We start from the raw sequence: 19,568 nt of genomic DNA, 5'->3' as shown, positions 1-19,568 counted from the left end.
CTTTTGTGTTGAAGGGTTCCGTACTTTTGTGTTGTAGGGTTACTTATTTTTGTGCTTACTTTTGTGTCGAAGGGTTCCTTACTTTTGTGTTGTAGGGTTCCGTACTTTTGTGTTGAAGGGTTCCGTACTTTTGTGTTGTAGGGTTCCTTACTTTTGTGTTGTAGGGTTCCTTACTTTTGTGTTGTAGGGTTCCGTACTTTTGTGTTGAAGGGTTCCTTACTTTTGTGTTGTAGGGTTCCTTACTTTTGTGTTGTATGGTTCCGTACTTTTGTGTTGTAGGGTTCCTTACTTTTGTGTTGTAGGGTTCCGTACTTTTGCGTGAAGGGTTCCTTACTTTTGTGTTGTAGGGTTCCGTACTTTTGTGTTGAAGGGTTCCTTACTTTTGTGTTGAAGGGTTCCGTACTTTTATGTTGAAGGGTTCCGTACTTTTGTGTTGAAGGGTTCCGTACTTTGGTGTTGAAGGGTTACTTACTTTTGTGTTGTAGGGTTCCTTACTTTTGTGTTGAAGGGTTCCGTACTTTTGTGTTGAAGGGTTCCGTACTTTTGTGTTGAAGGGTTCCGTACTTTTGTGTTGAAGGGTTCCTTACTTTTGTGTTGAAGGGTTCCTTACTTTTGTGTTGAAGGGTTCCTTACTTTTGTGTTGTAGGGTTCCGTACTTTTGTGTTGAAGGGTTCTTTACTTTTGTGTTGTAGGGTTACTTACTTTTGTGTTGTAGGGTTCCGTACTTTTGTGTTGAAGGGTTCCTTACTTTTGTGTTGAAGGGTTCCTTACTTTGGTGTTGAAGGGTTACTTACTTTTGTGTTGTAGGGTTCCGTACTTTTGTGTTGAAGGGTTCCTTACTTTTGTGTTGTAGGGTTCCTTACTTTTGTGTTGTAGGGTTCCTTACTTTTGTGTTGAAGGGTTCCTTACTTTTGTGTTGTAGGGTTCCGTACCTTTGTGTTGAAGGGTTCCTTACTTTTGTGTTGTAGGGTTCCGTACTTTTGTGTTGAAGTGTTCCGTACTTTTGTGTTGTAGGGTTCCGTACTTTTGTGTTGAAGGGTTCCTTACTTTTGTGTTGAAGGGTTCCTTACTTTTGTGTTGTAGGGTTCCGTACTTCCTGGACTTGTTTGACCATCAGTCTGAAGAGCTAAGAACAAATGTGAGGGAACTCATTCAGATGTTTGACCCATCTGACCCCTTCTGGAAGGTATGTAATCTAAAACATTGTTCAAGTAAAAATTGATAGGAAGTGTTGAACAACGGTGCTACTTATATACACTGGAATCTAGGAATACAAACATTGAGATTAAAAATATTAAAAATAGGTTGCTATTAGTTTTCTGAGATCGGTAGGGGACATGTATACATCAGCAATACTTAGAATGCTTGTTTGATTTCATGTTTATTTTCAGGGCGAAGACTACCCAGACTCTGACAATGCTAGTCAGGCCAGTGAGGATTTGTCCGACATTCAAGTCAGTCTGGAGGACATCCAACTCAGCCTTCAGCTCTTACAATTCAAACGGTAAGTATAGTCACATCCAACTTAGTCTTCAGCTCTTACAGTTCAAACGGTAAGTATAGTCACATCAAACTTAGTCTTCAGCTCTTACAATTCAAACGGTAAGTATAGTCACATCGAACTTAGTCTTCAGTTCTTACAATTCAAACGGTAAGTATAGTCACATTGAACTTAGTCTTCAGTTCTTACAATTCAAACGGTAAGTATAGTCACATCGAACTTAGTATTCATTTCTTACAGTTCAAACGGTAAGTATAGTCACATCAAACTTAGTCTTCAGTTCTTACAGTTCAAACGGTAAGTATAGTCACATCAAACTTAGTCTTCAGCTCTTACAGTTCAAACGGTAAGTATAGTCACATCAAACTTAGTCTTCAACTCTTACAGTTCAAACGGTAAGTATAGTCACATCAAACTTAGTCTTCAGTTCTTACAATTCAAACGGTAACTATAGTCACATCAAACTTAGTCTTCAGCTCTTACAGTTCAAACGGTAAGTATAGTCACATCAAACATAGTCTTCAGTTCTTACAGTTCAAACGGTAAGTATAGTCACATCGAACTTAGTCTTCAGTTCTTACAGTTCAAACGGTAACTATAGTCACATCGAACTTAGTCTTCAGTTCTTACAATTCAAACGGTAAGTATAGTCACATCGAACTTAGTCTTCAGTTCTTACAATTCAAACGGTAAGTATAGTCACATCGAACTTAGTCTTCAGTTCTTACAGTTCAAACGGTAACTATAGTCACATCAAACTTAGTCTTCAGTTCTTACAATTCAAACGGTAAGTATAGTCACATCGAACTTAGTCTTCAGTTCTTACAATTCAAACGGTAAGTATAGTCACATCGAACTTAGTCTTCAGTTCTTACAATTCAAACGGTAAGTATAGTCACATCGAACTTAGTCTTCAGTTCTTACAGTTCAAACGGTAAGTATAGTCACATCAAACTTAGTCTTCAGTTCTTACAATTCAAACGGTAAGTATAGTCACATCGAACTTAGTCTTCAGTTCTTACAATTCAAACGGTAAGTATAGTCACATCCAACTTGTTCTTCAGTTCAAACGGTAACTATAGTCATATCCAACTCAGCCTTCAACTCTTACAGTTCAAACGGTAAGTATAGTCACATCCAACTCAGTCTTCAGTTCTTACAATTCAAACGGTATGTATAGTCACATCAAACCTAGTCTTCAGTTCTTACAGTTCAAACGGTAACTGTAGTCACATCCAAATTAGTTTAGTTCTTACAATTCAAACGGTAAGTATAGTCACATCCAACTTAGTCTTCAGTTCCTACAGTTCAAACGGTAACTATAGTCACATCCGACTTCATCTTCAGTTCCTACAGTTCAAACGGTAACTATAGCCACATCCGACTTCATCTTCAGTTCCTACAATTCAAACGGTAACTATAGTCACATCCGACTTCATCTTCAGTTCTTACAGTTCAAACGGTAACTATAGTCACATCCATTTTTGGGTCACAAGGTCTAATATAGAGGTCACTGTCACTAAAAGTAGATATTTGTTTGTCAAAATACAGCTCACATTCACTAAACAGTTATGTGACGTCATCAAAACATGCGATGTGCATTGTCAATGACGTCATTAATTTTGATGCATAACGACATTCCTGTGAAAATGGCATGGTGATAAAGTTGAAAAGAAACTGAAATTTAATTTTTTTTTCCTACAAAGACGTATGGAAGAAAAAGAATCAAACATTTCAACCCTCATGAAAGATGTCTGTCAACCCTTGGCAAGCCTCGGGTTAACAAGCTAAAATCTTTCACTCATGTTGAGATACATGAGTTATCCCTGTCCAGTTGACAGACCCATGTAAGATTATATTAGTCACAAGAGAATTGCCTTTTGATTAAATGTATCTTTATCATTTGATAGGAAAAGAATTCTTCAAAATTTGATGACTCATCCAGAAAATATGGAGGATAATGTGAACCAACTGAAAGAAGTTGAAGACCAGATTAATGTACTGAAGGATATGCAGGACCAGCGCCGACAACGCAAAGGTGAATGCCATGATCATATTCGAACTGTGACCAAATTCTGTTATCGTTTGTGGCTTTCTAAGTGACATCTTAGTTGTGTTTCTGGGTGACATATCTTGAATTATTAATGTGGAAGACAAGGACATATCTGCTCACTGGTAACCCTGTTTAGTGTTTATTTTGATATTTAGCACTGGATCCAGACAGTCCAGAGAAGAGTGTAAAGAAAACCTGCCCCGGTCCAACTGATGCTGCTACGAACGACGACAAGGTCAAGGCCAGTGTGTCTGAGGGCATGTTTGAAAGAAGTCGTATGTCTCCGTTGAAGGGTATGCCACAGGTAAGTCTCAGCTTTGTCCCAAACTTTCTTCTTAGTTTTCAGACTTCCATGTAACAATTGTTTGGATAATTTCTGTTATTTGTGAATCTGTAATGTGCTGTTTCTTTGATGTTCTCCTCATCTCATTGTTATTTTCCTTTGCAGGCTGGTACTCCACCATCGAATGTGTCTCCAATAAAAACCAACGTCGTCGCTCCAATGCAGAATAAAGGGAATCTGATCAAACCTGTGGTGTCCAGTCAGTCCCAACCCAGTTCTGCCACCAACCAGGAACTTATAAACACTTTGGCCCAACAACAGTTGTTACTGCAGACCATGATGATGCCTCAGCCGTCCTTAGGGGCTCAGATTCCTAGCCTTAACAATCAGTTTGTGAGGGGTTCAGTGCCTTTTCAGCAGCCTCAAAGCACCACGGGCCAGCAGTATGCCAACACCCAAAGACTCCCCAATGTAAACATGCAATATCTGGCCACAAACCAGCAAGCTATGAATTCACAAATACTAAACCAGCAATTTGCACCCACAAGTCAAGCAGGTATGCCACAGCAGTTAATGAACCAGCAATTTGCTGCCTCCAGCCAGGCTGGTATGAATCCCCAGCTTATGAACCTGATGCAGACTAACCTAGGTGGCAATCCATATCTGCTGGGAATGCCACCCTTCATGGGAGGATTGCCACAGCAAACCCAGTCACAACTACAAGTCAATATGCCCCAGGCTAATGTACCTCAAGTCAATGTGCCACAGGCCAATTTGCCACAGGCTACTGTGCCACAAGTCAATTTGCCACAGACTAATGTGCCACTGTTGTCTGGACTGTTGCCGCTATTACAAACACTGAACATCAAACAGGGTTCATCTGAGAAGAAGCCTTCATAAACTTGACTTAACAACTCCCGTCATGTTAAATGACGTTTATTTCATTTTTACAACCGTTTTATGTTTTTATTGCTACAAAATTGCATCGGACAATATGCGGGCATAGATGACTGAGTATGGTTGATGACATAAATGTGTTGTGAAACAATACTGACCACACTATAACTGTTATATTTTAGTCAGTGTCCCTATTACACTTGTTATTGTAATGCTGAGTTACTACAAGGTTTTTCCTGGTAATGTACCATAGAAGCCACGTTTAGAGACGGGGGTAGTAATACTGGGTTATGTTAGAGTCTAGTGCTAAAGGAACACCTACCCTGTAAAAGTGCTATATGAGAGTTGTGGTTAGTTCTCAAGCCAGCTGTGTGTTCTACTGGTGCTGCAGACTTCCGTATGACTGGTGCTAAAATTCAATGTTTATTCTGAGAACTAGACTAGTATTGAGTTGACAGATTGACAGAGTCATGAATCTCATATTTTAAGCCTTTTTTTCTGTCATTCTCCAAATATTACCATGATATTTCTTGTATATACAAAATTGTAAACTAGTGCAAGGCCGTTTGTTTATGCCAATTAAGAATTATGCAAGTTTCATATTATATGTAACACATAATTAGTTACTGCTTGTTTTTTTCCATGGCCATATCAGTAGGGAAATCCTCATGTTACATGCGTTTTCCATGGCCATATCAGTAGGGAAAGTACTCATGTTACATGCGTTTTCCATGGCCATATCAGTAGGGAAAGTACTCATGTTACATGCGTTTTCCATGGCCATATCAGTAGGGAAAGTACTCATGTTACATGCGTTTTCCATGGCCATATCAGTAGGGAAAGTACTCATGTTACATGCGTTTTCCATGGCCATATCAGTAGGGAAAGTACTCATGTTACATGCGTTTTCGATGAAAACAATTTTAACCAATTCATTGCCAGTACGTTTTATTTAATAATTTTTAATTTTACATGTATCACAATATGATAATGTGTTGTTAATTTTGAATAAATTTTGTTTTACGCTTTGAAATCGGCTGGTATTGCATTTATATTTCATTATCATGTAAAATTAAAAAAAAACAAAAAACAAAAAAACACGCGCAGTGTGGAGAACTTTTTGATAGTAAATAGAAATTCAGTACTTTGTTTCAGCAAGGTACAGCTAGTATAAAATCACCATATGAATAAGAAGGTATATATGTTGAGTATCTGTCGACGGGACCACCATGTTGCCATAAAGCTAAATGTTTACCACAGAATATGACATAGTACATCTACACACGTACCACAGATTGATATTAGAGTACTTCTACACACGTACCACAGATTGATATTAGAGTACTTCTACACACGTACCACAGATTGATATTAGAGTACTTCTACACACGTACCACAGATTGATATTAGAGTACTTCTACACACGTACCACAGATTGATATTAGAGTACTTCTACACACGTACCACAGATTCTACACGTACCACAGATTGATATTAGAGTACTTCTGCGCACGTACCACAGATTATAACTTAATACTTCTAGACACGTTCCACAGATAAGAATTTTAAATTATTTCTACACACTACCACAGATTATAACATTATAGCATTTCTACACACGTACCACAAATTATAACATAAAAATTTTTACACACGTACCACAGATTATGACATTATAGCATTTCTACACACGTACCACAGATTATAACATTATAGAAATTTCTACACACGTACCACAGATTATGACATAGTACTTCTACACACGTACCACAGATTATGACAGAACTTCTACACACGTACCACATATAAACTTTCAAGTTTTGTCAGGAGAGGGAAATATTCAAACAGATTGTTGTCAATCAAATAGTGTTTGTTTGTGGCTCAGCTCTATTTTCATTTTTTTCTCAACCTTCAATGAGATTGTAACAACATTTGCTTGTATTCATTTTATTACATAAATATTATAAATAAAGCAAGTTTTACATTAGCATTTACTTTATATAACAACATTATTTACATGAAATATGATTAGCTTTCTACACAAACACACATAAATACCATGAATTGTAAACCGTCATCAACACTGACGATAAAGAACACGTATCGACAGCATCATCCTCTTATTGGCATCACATCAGACAATACTGCATTTGCGGCATCAATTGGAATCACAAAACATGGACGAATTCGAGACGAATTATGAATCGAGTATCTTTCCATTGATGAATAGTCACTATTAGCCATTCAAACACATTCCACGGTCTTGAGTCACCAACCACCCGTCTCGCCGAGAGGGAGTCAGTCTTTAGTAACGAACGTGTTCGGGCTAGGTAGATTTATTGATAATGCCTCTTCTCTCACCTTGTTCTGGTGCGTCGCCTCTAGATAGACGCCATACATCTTGTGGCCGTAGTCAACTTTCCAGCAGCTGTGATTTATATGCAAGAATGCGTGACGTCGTCCACAGAAGAAGTGGAATACCTCGTGCAGTGACAGGACCATTTCAGATCTAAAAGTAGCGTGTGGGTGATTTAGCTATGATCGCTTAATGTGGCAGTGTTTGACCACAATAGTTTTAACATGTCCTCGTGCCATACCGTTTTAGTTAGAATGCATGGATTTTGCAGTGGTATGACGTGGCATAAGAATCTCTTTTGCCACTTTTCGGAAGAAACATTTTACTACCAAACCAGCCTGGTAGATAGGAGAATCCGTCTAGAAATAGAAATATGATTTAGTTAGTGTCACAATCTGCTTGATTTATCCAAGTAAATTTTGAAATATTACGAGATGCATTTATACACTTACTCAATACACCTGTGTTATTAGTAACAAAAGTTATGGTAAATGTCGGGACTCGATCATTTTATATATAAAGCTCTGTAGCCACATGATTATTAAATACATTACCTTGTGGTATAGTCTGCAGTTGTCAAACACAAGACGAACATCTAGGAAAAAGTCCCGCAATTCTTCATAAATATTACACCGCAACTTGTAACCGATTATGTCAAAACACATGCCTCTCTTCACGATTTTGTAGTAATCGGGAATCTGAAACAGAATGCCTATGAGTATTGAAACGGTTAACCTTTTGCTAAACGTTTCCAACTTTTAAAATAAATGTTTCTCGTTTCATTATTTTGGTTTTCATTATTTCACAGTATGGAGAGCTTTGTCAGTATGAAACAGAAAGTATAGCGAAGCGAACGTTTATGGTAATATGTGGACATGTTATAGAAGAGCTCTCAACAAGGGTACGGTGATACTTACATCCTTCGATTTTATTTCGTGACGAAAAGGATCACTGAATTCATGGTTGTAGACTCTATCAAGTATCCGCAGGCACTCCTAGGATGACAAATACATGTATTACACTACTAATGACATCATAATAACGCTTCATTTTGTTCTTTTTTTAAATTAAAAATTCATCTAAGAGCTACTTTTCTCCCTTTATAACCTGCCAATTTAATTTGAATCAGACACTCGCTTTACACTAGCTTTAGCAAGTGACTTTTCGGAATCAATTTAAGAATTAACTAACGAGAGTTTAGATAAACATAATTAATGATAGTCACGTGTTGGAGGACTTGTTTATCCTACGACTTTGTCTCTATCTTACCGTGGTGATCTGTTGTTTCGTTTACATTCAAGGAATCTTACTACCACATACTGTGTCATAACATCTTTCCGCGAAAAAAAATATAAATTGTAGTACATAAATAAGGAACCAATATTGTTTATACTTTAGATAGGTAACTACACATGAAATGAAATGCAGTTTTAAAAAATGCGCAATATAAAGTAATCTGAAGTTGAAAGGCAATCGGAATCAAGGGAGGTTGGACACTGGCCAATGAGAGGCGCTGTAAGCATAAACGATAACCAACTGCTACGGAGTTCACCACGGGTTTTTTCCATTGTGAGATATGCATAGTTATGGAATAAAACAGCTTCTACCACAATAGGCGGTGTTATTCAACTCTCAGGACATTGTATAAACACTGCAGCTGTTGATTAACAATTTGTTTATACCACACGTGGTATAAACTCTGTACGCATTCTGATTGGCTGACACGGTGAACTTTGACCGAACTACTTATTTCTCAGTGTCATATCACCCTTGTCAACGTCATCAATAATCAAATGACGTCATTATATGTTGTGATCGCCGCTTGACGTCCAAAATTGCAGTTGGAAAGCGTATGCGTCGTGGTTGTTGTGTCATGTTAAACTGACCTTTAGTACTTATAATACATCTTGACGGATAAGAATATTACTGATGGGTTTCGTAGATTTAACATGTTTGAAACGAACTTGATCTTGATGGTAATATGGCTTGATGTTTATCTGGTGGAAAATTGACGATGCCGTGTCGTGCGAATGCTTTTACATGTATACATGTAGTCCGACATTGAGTTTTATGTTCTGAAGGCAATGAAGATTTGAACTCAATAAGACGTTACAGGAGTATTATTTAACCTTAAAGATGTTCCCAATTAGAAGAATTTGATATTGATGGATTCTTTATCAAACGATGACTTTTGAATACTAATTAGTGTCTTTTTGCTGATAAAAATATTACTACACCTTATTTGCATATTTCGGTAAATACATGTTAGGCCTACCGTGTCCTTGCCGTATTTCTATCGGCTAAAAACGAATATGATTGTGGTAGAAACAGGTAACACTACTCGTGGTTGTTGAATATTTAATTTATTCCACACTCGTAAGTTATTTTTTAAAAGTAAAAAAAAGGCACGAATTTTTTTTGTAACTTTTAAAGAATAACTCACTTGTGTGGAATAAATTCAATATTCAACAACCACTCATTGTGTAACCTCTATTTAAAACAGCCTACACGATGATCAGGGTACTAGGACCCCACTGTTTTGAACGAGTACAATGACGTTATTATACAGTTAACGCTGATATTAACTTTAATATAAATGATATATGATGAAAATACAATACCTGTATATTACTTTATACGGCTTGAAAAACAAATTTTGATGCTGACATCCATTTTAAACTAAATGAAACAAAACATACTACACTGATTTGATATTCTTTACATTTATAATAATAATTATCATCTCACTGCTGCTAACACTTACCTGTTTCCACTGAAAGCCACGTTTTCGTCCTTTAGGGATGTGCTCTTCTGAGGAAGAACTAACCACAGGCTTTTCGCTCTTCTTTCGCCGATGTCGTTTCTTCTTTCTCTTACCCCCTTCTCTCTCTAGACGATCCCCATGGCCCTCCCCGTCGTCACAGTGCACTAGGTCCGACCCCTGATCACTGTCGGAGGACTGGCTTCTCGATACGTCTCTAGACGTCGGAAGAACAACTTCTCTGACTGCCTTTTGGCTCTTTGATGGTGTTGACTGTAATACTGTCTCGCGTGATTTCGATCTCCGCACAGCTTCAAGTGGGGGTGGCATAAGTGAATTTCTCCATGTGGTAACCGGAGTGTCACTACACTGTTCTTTATCACTACAACCGTCTGCGTAAAATAACCATCACAATAATCGTCATTTGTGTAACTCAAATATAATTATATTTTACGGCATAATGTATATTCATTCACTGGTTACTCAAAGTGTGACATAAACATAATCTGGAAAAGCATATCACTTGTACAATTTTGTAATACTGGCCTATCTGAAAACACAGAGTGCACTCTGATTCGAGAATGTTATATGTTATATCTCTAATGCATTCCGACCTCGAGCATTAGATCATATTCTTTTCATGTAGTAAGTAACACATCAGTATCGTGTCTCATGATGTTCAAGCATGTATGGACTAACCTTGTATTGAATTCCGTATCTCGAGGTATGTTTTCAGACCTGGTCGGTCACACCGTGAACGCCGATGGCCTTGTTGTTTCCAGAACTTGGATGTATTAGGAACAGCGAGTTTTGGCAGATCCTCATCGTCCTCATCATCACTGTTAACTGTTCCATTAACTGAACTTGTGACTTTGTGCTGATTCGCCCTCAGGCTCTCTGTAAAGCATGGTCTCGTCGTTAGTCTTTTATCTTTAGTTTTATCTCTTTTTGTCCCCGTAACAGATTTCTTTTTCTTATATAAGTTTTTCACTTTTCGTAAAATTGTGTTATTTGTCATCGTTTGGGTCCATTTTGTGTTAGTCATCCTCGGAGAATCGTGTCAAGTAAGCTTAACAAGACTCTACCGCATGTGTCATGAATTTGTTATTTCTCTTGCTTAAATGAAACCCTCAGGCCAACCGTGGTCATACACACTGTCTTTCGTGGATGGACCCGAGTGCAACTAACGTGAAGTATAGAAGATAGAGTGTAAACGCGCAGACAGACAATGCAGATAAGGATGGAAAGACGGACGGACGAAAAGACTGCTAATATGCTAACCTACCCACCCACTCCGAGGTTTTGTCGACTACTCAAATACTGCAGCAATATTTTTCAACCTGGCATGTGAAATGTAATCAGAATGATAGCATTGTATGCAAATGACGAATAGTTAGTGCGGAAAATAAGCTAGTTCTAGCGTAAGCTTATTGAAGAGCTGGGTTTTAATCTGATTCGTTCTAGTTAACATTACCGTCAAAACACTTATACGTTTACCGAAGTGTATTTTTTATTTAGTAATAATGTAAACGTGGATATTTTCACGAAGGTTTTAACATATCGCGATTTGAATACATAAAACGTTCACGGTGTTGCTATTTTCATTAAAGATATAATTTCACACTGTTTACAACAAAGTTCATGTGTGTACAAAATATTTCGCGCGGGGATGATTTTCGCGACCAAACGACTTTCGCGTGATTAGCGTAAATTTCCACAGTTACAGTGTAAATTGTCTAACAGATATTCAGTCTTTCACCAACCTATGTCCATTAAGTATACAATTCGATACCTATCTGATATTGACTTACCAATAATATCTGCTAGTGGCACATCGTCATTGTCACTGTCGGAGAAGGAAAGACACCTAAATATCTCTTCGTCTCGGGCAAGGCTGCGCTGTGAGTAGGTTTCATCCTTTTGATTGAGTAGATCGACATGTTCTTCGTCATTCTGGATTGTGCTTGAAGGAATGTTGTGATATAATGTTGGTATGAAAAAATCTTCATTGCATTTTCCTATAACATTGGATGTTATACCTAGATCGTGCGTGTGGTCAGCATTACAATGCTTCTCCATTGAGGAATTTTCTGCGTCAGAACTCTTAGTTTTAGATGGTGCACATTGCTGTTGTAATTTATTGGACGGGAGAGGTTTGCTTTGTTGCGTATTTTCAGTGTCATTTGTTGTGGGTTGTGAGTCATCCTTTCCTTTCCGACTTTTAGTGGTGTCATTAGATCTTCGGTTTGGGTGATCTATTGTTGTATTTTTATCTTTAAGATTCGTTGGGTTTACTTGTCTGGCTTGTAATGACTTGCCCAAATCCTCGTTACCACTGCGCTTCTTTACGTCGAAAGACAAACCCCTTTTAGTTTTATTGTGATCTAATGTGTTCCCTTTTTTCACTTGATCGCTTTCTTTGCATTTGTTAGGTGTCTGCTTTTCTCCTTTAGTTCCAGACAGGACACAGATGTCAACAGACACCCTTCCTTTAACTTTCGTATCTGTTGTCACGTCTAAACGTTTTTGAGACTTCTTGTTGGAACTCCTGTGATAGCTACTAGATCTTTGATGTGGATCTTTGTCACTAGTACCATAGTTTGAATGGTATCTACTCCTCCTTGAACTGCTCTTGTCTTTCCTATCCGAGCTTTGTTGGGATGATGGTACAGATGACGACCTCTTTGTGGAAGAATGAACGGCAGAGGATGTTTTCTGTTTATTTTCTGTAGTTAGCATTGTGGATGGCGCAACCATTGAAACGTTGTCAGATTCGTTTTCGGATGCAGTTAACATGTTAATTCCCTTCGTATTTGTTGCACCTCTACTGTCTAGTATTTTTGACTTTGTCGCAATTTTAATGTTTTGGTCTGATAGAGAAGTGACCATCACTTTCCCTTGATAACTTTTATCACTGTTGGCTGTCGGAGTGTCCTTCGATGTATTTTCTTTAACATAAGACTGTGGAAGCTTTCCAAACTGAAGTTTTCTATATTTACAAGGTGACTCAACTACATTCTCTCCAGTCTCTAGAACTGAATTAAACAGATTTCTCTTCTCTTTGGATGACTTATGTTTGTTGGTAGATATCTTATTTATACTTTCGGCATCTCCAGAATGAACGAGTTCTTTTTCGTTTGGGTCGTGTTTGTCGTTCTTCGCGTCATGCCATTGGTTATCAGATATTTTAGCATTCTGCTTCTTCAGTTGCTCGTGTCCTTTTGTTTCCAGACCGTCCTTTGTTAGTTGGGTTATCATACTTGATCGCTGCGTTCCTTCAACAGAACGAGCTGGTGTTTTCTTTTCATGTGATGGAATATGATTTGATACCGATGGAGTATTTGTTGTATCCTCGTTCAGTTTGTTTTGCTTACCAAAAGTTTGTGAAGTAGCAATCAAAGAACCATTTTCATCACTTTCACATTTATTTATGTTCCTTTCGTATTGAAGACCATGTTCATCTTCTGATTTAGTGGCGGTGATACCCTCTGTTTTTATCTTTAGCTCACACATGCTGGTATGGTTACCTTTTCCAACTGGTTTGACATTCTTTGTATTCACACGATTTCCGTGATGCTTACTACCAGTAATTTCATAGCTTTGTAACTCAGATTCCTTTTTCACGACCTGGCATTTAGTGTCTAGTGTATTTTGATTTACAAATTCGTTTCCCTTGTCAGACTGGTCTTTAGAAGTTGAAATAGTCGTCTTTGTAGACGTCTGTTCCTTAATTAGCGACTGACCTCTAGATAAATCGTTGACATCAGTTGACAACATGATTTCGTTTCTATGTTTCTCCCGGTCAATTGTTATTTCTTTTTGTGGAGGTTTTCCCGTTATACTCTCACTCTCAGAGTTTCTTTCTGACTCATTTAAACTTTTTGTTTCTTCTAAATTACAACTAGATACACATGTTGCTTCTGCTGAATATTTCTCAAATATTTTACAATTTAATGCGTTCAATTTGCTTACACTGCAGTTATTACTGCAAGCATCGGAAGTATCGCGAACATTTTCAGAAGTATCAATTGCTGCACACGTCTTTGCTCCAGGTGTCATTTTAGATGATGTCGCTCTATGAACATCCGCGGTATCTGCCATTTTTGAAAATAGTTCTGTCGTCTGTTCACTCTCAGTGCTATCTAATAGATCACTGCATATAGCGGATGCAAGGTCGGCTTGTTGAACGAGAATCTTAAGGACACCGGTCAACATTTTTGCTGACAACTGGTAAGGTCCCTTTTGATGCTTTGCCGATTCATTTATTGTTATCAATGCTTTGTTTGCCATTTGACTGCAGATGAGACTAGTGGCATAACTTTCCCGAAATCCCCTGAACAACTTGGTGTCATGTAAGGGTAGGTCACGGTCCTTACATTCATCAGCCGATTCATGGTTTGAAGTTTTTGATAGGTTCTGTTGACATGACAGTTGTTCATGATCATTATCTGTTTTACCGAGACGATAATTATTTACCAAATCAGATTTAGAATTGCTGGCAGAAGACAACTGGCCCTCTGTGCTCATAACCGATAGCGATTTTTTTGCTTTTGTTGTTAATTCGTCCCCTGCAGATACTGACACCTCCGATGGTGGCTTGGAAACAATCACAAGTCTGTCCTCGTCACTATCATCGATTGGATTATAATACAGAACTCCGGATCTATCCAATATACTGTCATCTAATGATATATCGCCTTGTCCACATTGTTGCATTGGCGTTTTATGACATTCAGGGGGGTCATTTTCCTTCTGTGAGTCTTGTAATAGATTCAATGAGGTACAACACTCTTCCAATGATTTTGGTTCTTTTGCTAAAAGCGTATTAGACAGTGATGCAGGGAGGTTATAAATTTCCTTGTTTGTCATACATTCTTTGTCTTTTGCATCACTATCTGTTAGGTTGTGGTTCTCTAGTTCAAGTCGTGTACCATCACTCTCACTGTCACCCCAATCCTGAACTTCCAAGCTGGGATTATCGTTGCTTTCAAGTATATTGTTCAACTGGAAATCATCGAGGGACATCGGCGAACTAAATCTACCGGATGAGTTATATGCGTCTAAAGATGTCGTCGGTGACCTCGGCAGAACATCTTCCGCAGACAAACCGTCATCATTCTCGACAATGGAAAAGATGTCCACTTCACTAATTCTAACCGTTGGCAATCTATGGTCCTCGTTATTGTCAACAATTTGGTTTCCGTCTTTACAAGTTGACATTTCATTAGGTCTCCCCACAACAAACACATCCTCCTCACCCATTTTGTTATATGTCATTTTTACCTGCTGTTTTACCTCTGTTTCTACTTTAATGCCCAACTTTTCCTCCTCCGTTTCACTATCACCAGAGACGTTTTCCTCCAGTTCAATAGTATTCGTGGATAGCTGATCCTTTTCTTTTCTCGTAAAAATAGAAAGCGAATCTTTCTTGTTATTCACATTAATTGGTGATAAATCACCTCTGTCTTCTTCTTTGCACACACGTGCTGGTGCTTTAATGGAGTCTGGGTTTGATGACTTTTCTGTCTGTTTTTCAGCTCCCATGGTTTTGTCACCTGTAGTGTCTGCTGCATCTAATGAATTATCATTTCTCGACTTTCTCCTATCCTCTTTGTGTTTCTTTTTCTTCTTTGATTTTTTATGCGAACTCTTGTGTCGATGGCGTGACTTTTCAGATCGTTTGCTTCCATTATCATACTTTGCTGTGGAACTCGATTCTGCATCCATGCACTGCCCACAAGTCGATACAAGTGTCTTGTGTGTATGAGTCGAGTGATGGGAACCTGGAGGCTGCTTCAGATCACGTGTTTCTAGTGGATTTAAACTGGAACTTTCCAAACACAACGTTGTCTTTGAATAATTTCGAGTCTGTTTTGGGTCCTCTGGGGTTATCCTTGGCACGTCTTCAGAAGATTGGGGGTCATTAAGTTTATGCACAATGTCATTTGAATATCTAGTCCAATCTAGCTCCTTTTTACACTGCGGTATATCATTACATGACCCATTACTTAGTTTATTTTGAATTTCCGGTTCCTTTGCCGGTAAGAAGACGTTTGCTGGAGAAGAGTGTGTGCGGTATTTGTAATACTGAAGGCAGACATTTGAAGTGCCATCCTTGTCTGTGTGTGACCTCTCGAGCTTGTCAGCAGTGTCTGCTTTTGTCTGGAAATTAAACGTCACGTCGGTATTAATTCATCAGAAATTTATATCATAACAAACCAATTACGAAAAGATACGTCATATGAGTACCAATAGTATTATCAGTATGCCTTCAGATGTGGCGGCAGATAACTCAGATAGATGTCCAGTATTACTTAGACATACTGATAATGATACCATACTGGTGGATCGAGAATACTCACCGATCTAAACAGTTCAGGGTGGCTTTTCAATAAACTGTGTCCATCTCTGCTTTGTTTATTCAGAACAGTCAGGGTGCAGTTGACACAGTTGATTTCCTCGCTATCGTTTCTCTCAGAGGACAGCCATTGTCTTTGATGACACTTCAATAAGAAAATGAAATTGTTTTAACATGGTCTTATCTATCAAAACTACGCTTAATAGTTAAGTGTTTGTTTAACAAGGTGTTTTAGTATTCATTTTCGAAGCATATATATGCCTAATATCAAAAATAATTCAAAACGTGATATTCTAAACAGGTTTTTCGAGAAGCAATATTCAAAAACCTTTAATTGAATTTCTTCTTTCACTTTGGACTTTTTCACTATTTCGAAATCATAAGAAATCTATTTTAAGATGACAAGATGGTATATAGATAACGTGAAGTTTTGTGTGCATAGTGAAATATCTACCGTGAAACAGGTATGATGACCACAGGACATCAGGTTCTGGCCCGTAGCAGCAGAACACTTTCGTAGACAGGTAGAACAACGGTCAAATCTGCTCAAATTCATTGTCCCAATGGTGATGACGACATTCTGAAAAAGTCGAAGATACGGTTTCTCAGATATGGGTTACAGCGCCGTTACAACAAGTGTTCCTATTTACATTCATTCACTCGATAGACACGTTGGCTGGTAGCTGATCTAGTAGGCTGGTAACTGATGTAGTAGGTTAGATTTTAGCTGGCATGTAACGAAGGCACTGATTGGCTGAAGCATCGCGACTGATTGCCCCCAACTGACAAGATCGCCGACAACATTGAGAAGTAGACGGAGCTAGCGGATCTTAGATGTTCATACCCGACTCTGTCTGTTGTACAATGCGTTGGATCACGTTGTGTACTATTTAATTGTTTACAATGTATACATTCAATCAAAGTATTAAAAATTCTTCATTGTTTTGTTCCACTTATTAAGCGAATGTTTTGAGGATGTTTTGTTCATAAATTATTGGCCATTTCTCTCGCCTTCGGGGAGTATTCATACTGTAGCGTAACGTTATGCATCTAATCTACCAACGTTCCAATGGATCAAACTTGTCATCGTGTTTGTTAATGTGTTGGGTTTAGATCTATTGTATCCATTGTAATATTACATGTAATGTCACAACCAAATCTAGCTACTGTTGTACCTTCTGACTGACTCCCGCTGCAAGGTCCGTTTGGTGTGGAAAACAAATCAGGTACGGCTGACAATAGATTATGTCTTATCAGAATATATTCCGATCAAACACGGTTTTGATACATACCTGGATGTTAGTAGGGGATGTTATTCTAGTTGTAGACGTCGAGTTTTGATGCATTGCCTAATTACTTATACATTAATTTGATTCATATTTGCGCGACCATCACAAGTAATGTTCTCGGAGGTTGGTGCATGCGCGGCGGTAGTTTACAAAATGTCGGTTGATTTTAGACCGAGAAATTTGTCAACACTAGATTCAAATGCATCTCTCTGTATTAAATACTGGTGACAAAGTTTTAAATGATCTACGCCTACAGCTGGAATAGCATCCCCTATCACTTACATCCAGGTATGTGTCAAAGGACGTGTTTTTATCGAAATATATTTTTTACAAGACACGATGGTCGGGCATCCGAACTAAAAATAGTTCCAAAACCAAAAGTTAGAATTCGTGTATTTTTCCATTCAGTAACATTGAAAATAGTGAACTTCAAAACGATTTCCAGAAAGACTCTAACTACAGCAACCAGATAATTTCATTACAGTCAAAACTTGTTCGTACCAAAATTACCATCTCCAAAATATCAGAAAAGTGTGCAAAATTACAAAGATCAAACGAAATTCTAGAAGAGGAATGTGCGCGCGTCAAAAATGTGAATATAACCAATTATGTGTCTCAAATTAAGGAACTAGAAAAAGCATTGGACAACAGAAAGAAAATTATGAAAAGCAAAGACGAAACAATCAGTACATTACAAACAACCGCGAAACAAAAAGAACAGACACAACGACAGATTGCGAATTTAAAGTTCAAAATTTCGGAGAAGGACGAGGAATTAAAACAGAAACAAAACATAATCACAAGCCTCCAAAAACAACTTAGTTACTACAGCGCTCCAAATACTACCAGACCGAATACTTTTCCCGGACCACGAAACCAACCACAAAATAATTCACGACGCCAGCGACCACACATTTCCTATGAAAACCGAGCGAATAGACTCCATCAAAACAGAGGACAGTTTAATTAAGACGCGGGACGCGTCTTTCCCGGAGCGGAAGGAAGTTATCACAAAGAATTTTGTGATAAATTTTAAAGTGCTTTGAACTTTGCGTTAATAGTTGCTAAATTTTAACATCAATTATCAGTAAATACTATTGTGTGTAATTTGACATTCCTAAGGTTATATTCTTGATCATATTTACGTTTGTGACATTTGAGATAAAATCCTTATGTGTGATAACTGTGTATATTCTCTGGCAATTTACTTTGATACCTTTTCTGAAAGATTTTAAGTTCCATTCTATTACGTAACCGGATTAATGTCACGGCCATCCTAATTGCCTAAAGGACACTGACCACGGCTGATTAATCTGCCAATTAGCGATATCTGTCAATCATAATTCTGTAATTTTATTGTATGTACATTATTTAAGCATGAAATATTTTATTTGTAAAGCAGTTAGGTCTCCGACTTTGTACGGAACACAACGGCTATATTCTGGACACTCCAGAATAGCCATCCGTCAAGTCAAAGTTATCATCATTAAATTCCAAAGTTCAACTTCAACATTTTCTTTCGTCATCTTTACATCGTGACAAAACGTGCGGAAGTTTCCGTATGTTACATCTCTCTGATTAAATACTGGTGACAAAGTTTTAAATGATCTACGCCTACAGCTGGAATAGCATCCCCTATAGCTACTTACATCCAGGTATGTGTCAAAGACGTGTTTTATCGAAATATATATTTTACAAGACACGATGGTCGGTCGTACATTGTACCCGATTTGGTTTTCCGCACCTTGCGGTAAAGTTATATTTGTCAGAAGCAGGTGATTTCCTTTCCGTACAATTTCTGACTGACTTTTCCTTTACAACAGTAGCTCTTTCCATACGTACTTCACTGATTAGCGCTGATTCAGAGTCTATACATGAGGCAATTAAAATGTATTTGTGTAATCTTTTTACATTATGAAGCTTACGATGCCGATGATTTTATGTATATATACTGCCTACTGGTACAGTGCACGTTTCTGATCTTAGTAATCGACGACAGATATTTCCGACTGTTTAGCTCCGCCCCTACATTGAAGCGACAGCCAATGAGAGCCGTGCTTACACAGCGTA

General features: G+C 38.0%; 2 protein-coding genes across 2 annotated transcripts in view; one reads left to right on the top strand and one right to left on the bottom strand.

The window, feature by feature from the left end:
- Positions 1-5,603, top strand: part of LOC138321935 (tudor domain-containing protein 5-like) — a 53,200-nt gene extending 47,597 nt beyond the window's left edge. Inside the window, exons 18-22 of the mRNA XM_069265976.1 lie at positions 1,084-1,186; positions 1,392-1,504; positions 3,412-3,539; positions 3,710-3,858; positions 4,003-5,603. Of these exons, the coding sequence (XP_069122077.1) occupies positions 1,084-1,186; positions 1,392-1,504; positions 3,412-3,539; positions 3,710-3,858; positions 4,003-4,737 (1,228 nt within the window). The 3' untranslated portion in view covers positions 4,738-5,603. The remainder of the gene's footprint in view (positions 1-1,083; positions 1,187-1,391; positions 1,505-3,411; positions 3,540-3,709; positions 3,859-4,002) is intronic.
- Positions 5,604-6,210: 607 nt separating this feature from the next.
- LOC138321934 (serine-rich adhesin for platelets-like) overlaps positions 6,211-19,568 on the bottom strand; it is a 14,537-nt gene continuing 1,179 nt past the window's right edge. The window contains exons 2-9 of the mRNA XM_069265974.1: positions 16,664-16,789; positions 16,214-16,354; positions 11,663-16,013; positions 10,551-10,748; positions 9,855-10,243; positions 8,008-8,085; positions 7,645-7,788; positions 6,211-7,449 (exon numbers count right to left, since the gene is read on the bottom strand). Of these exons, the coding sequence (XP_069122075.1) occupies positions 7,336-7,449; positions 7,645-7,788; positions 8,008-8,085; positions 9,855-10,243; positions 10,551-10,748; positions 11,663-16,013; positions 16,214-16,354; positions 16,664-16,765 (5,517 nt within the window). The 5' untranslated portion in view covers positions 16,766-16,789 and the 3' untranslated portion in view covers positions 6,211-7,335. The remainder of the gene's footprint in view (positions 7,450-7,644; positions 7,789-8,007; positions 8,086-9,854; positions 10,244-10,550; positions 10,749-11,662; positions 16,014-16,213; positions 16,355-16,663; positions 16,790-19,568) is intronic.

Source organism: Argopecten irradians, chromosome 4 (genome assembly GCF_041381155.1).
Source record: "Argopecten irradians isolate NY chromosome 4, Ai_NY, whole genome shotgun sequence".
In the NCBI taxonomy this organism is placed as follows: Eukaryota; Metazoa; Mollusca; class Bivalvia; order Pectinida; family Pectinidae; genus Argopecten; species Argopecten irradians.
This window is presented reverse-complemented; position numbering and strand designations above follow the sequence as displayed.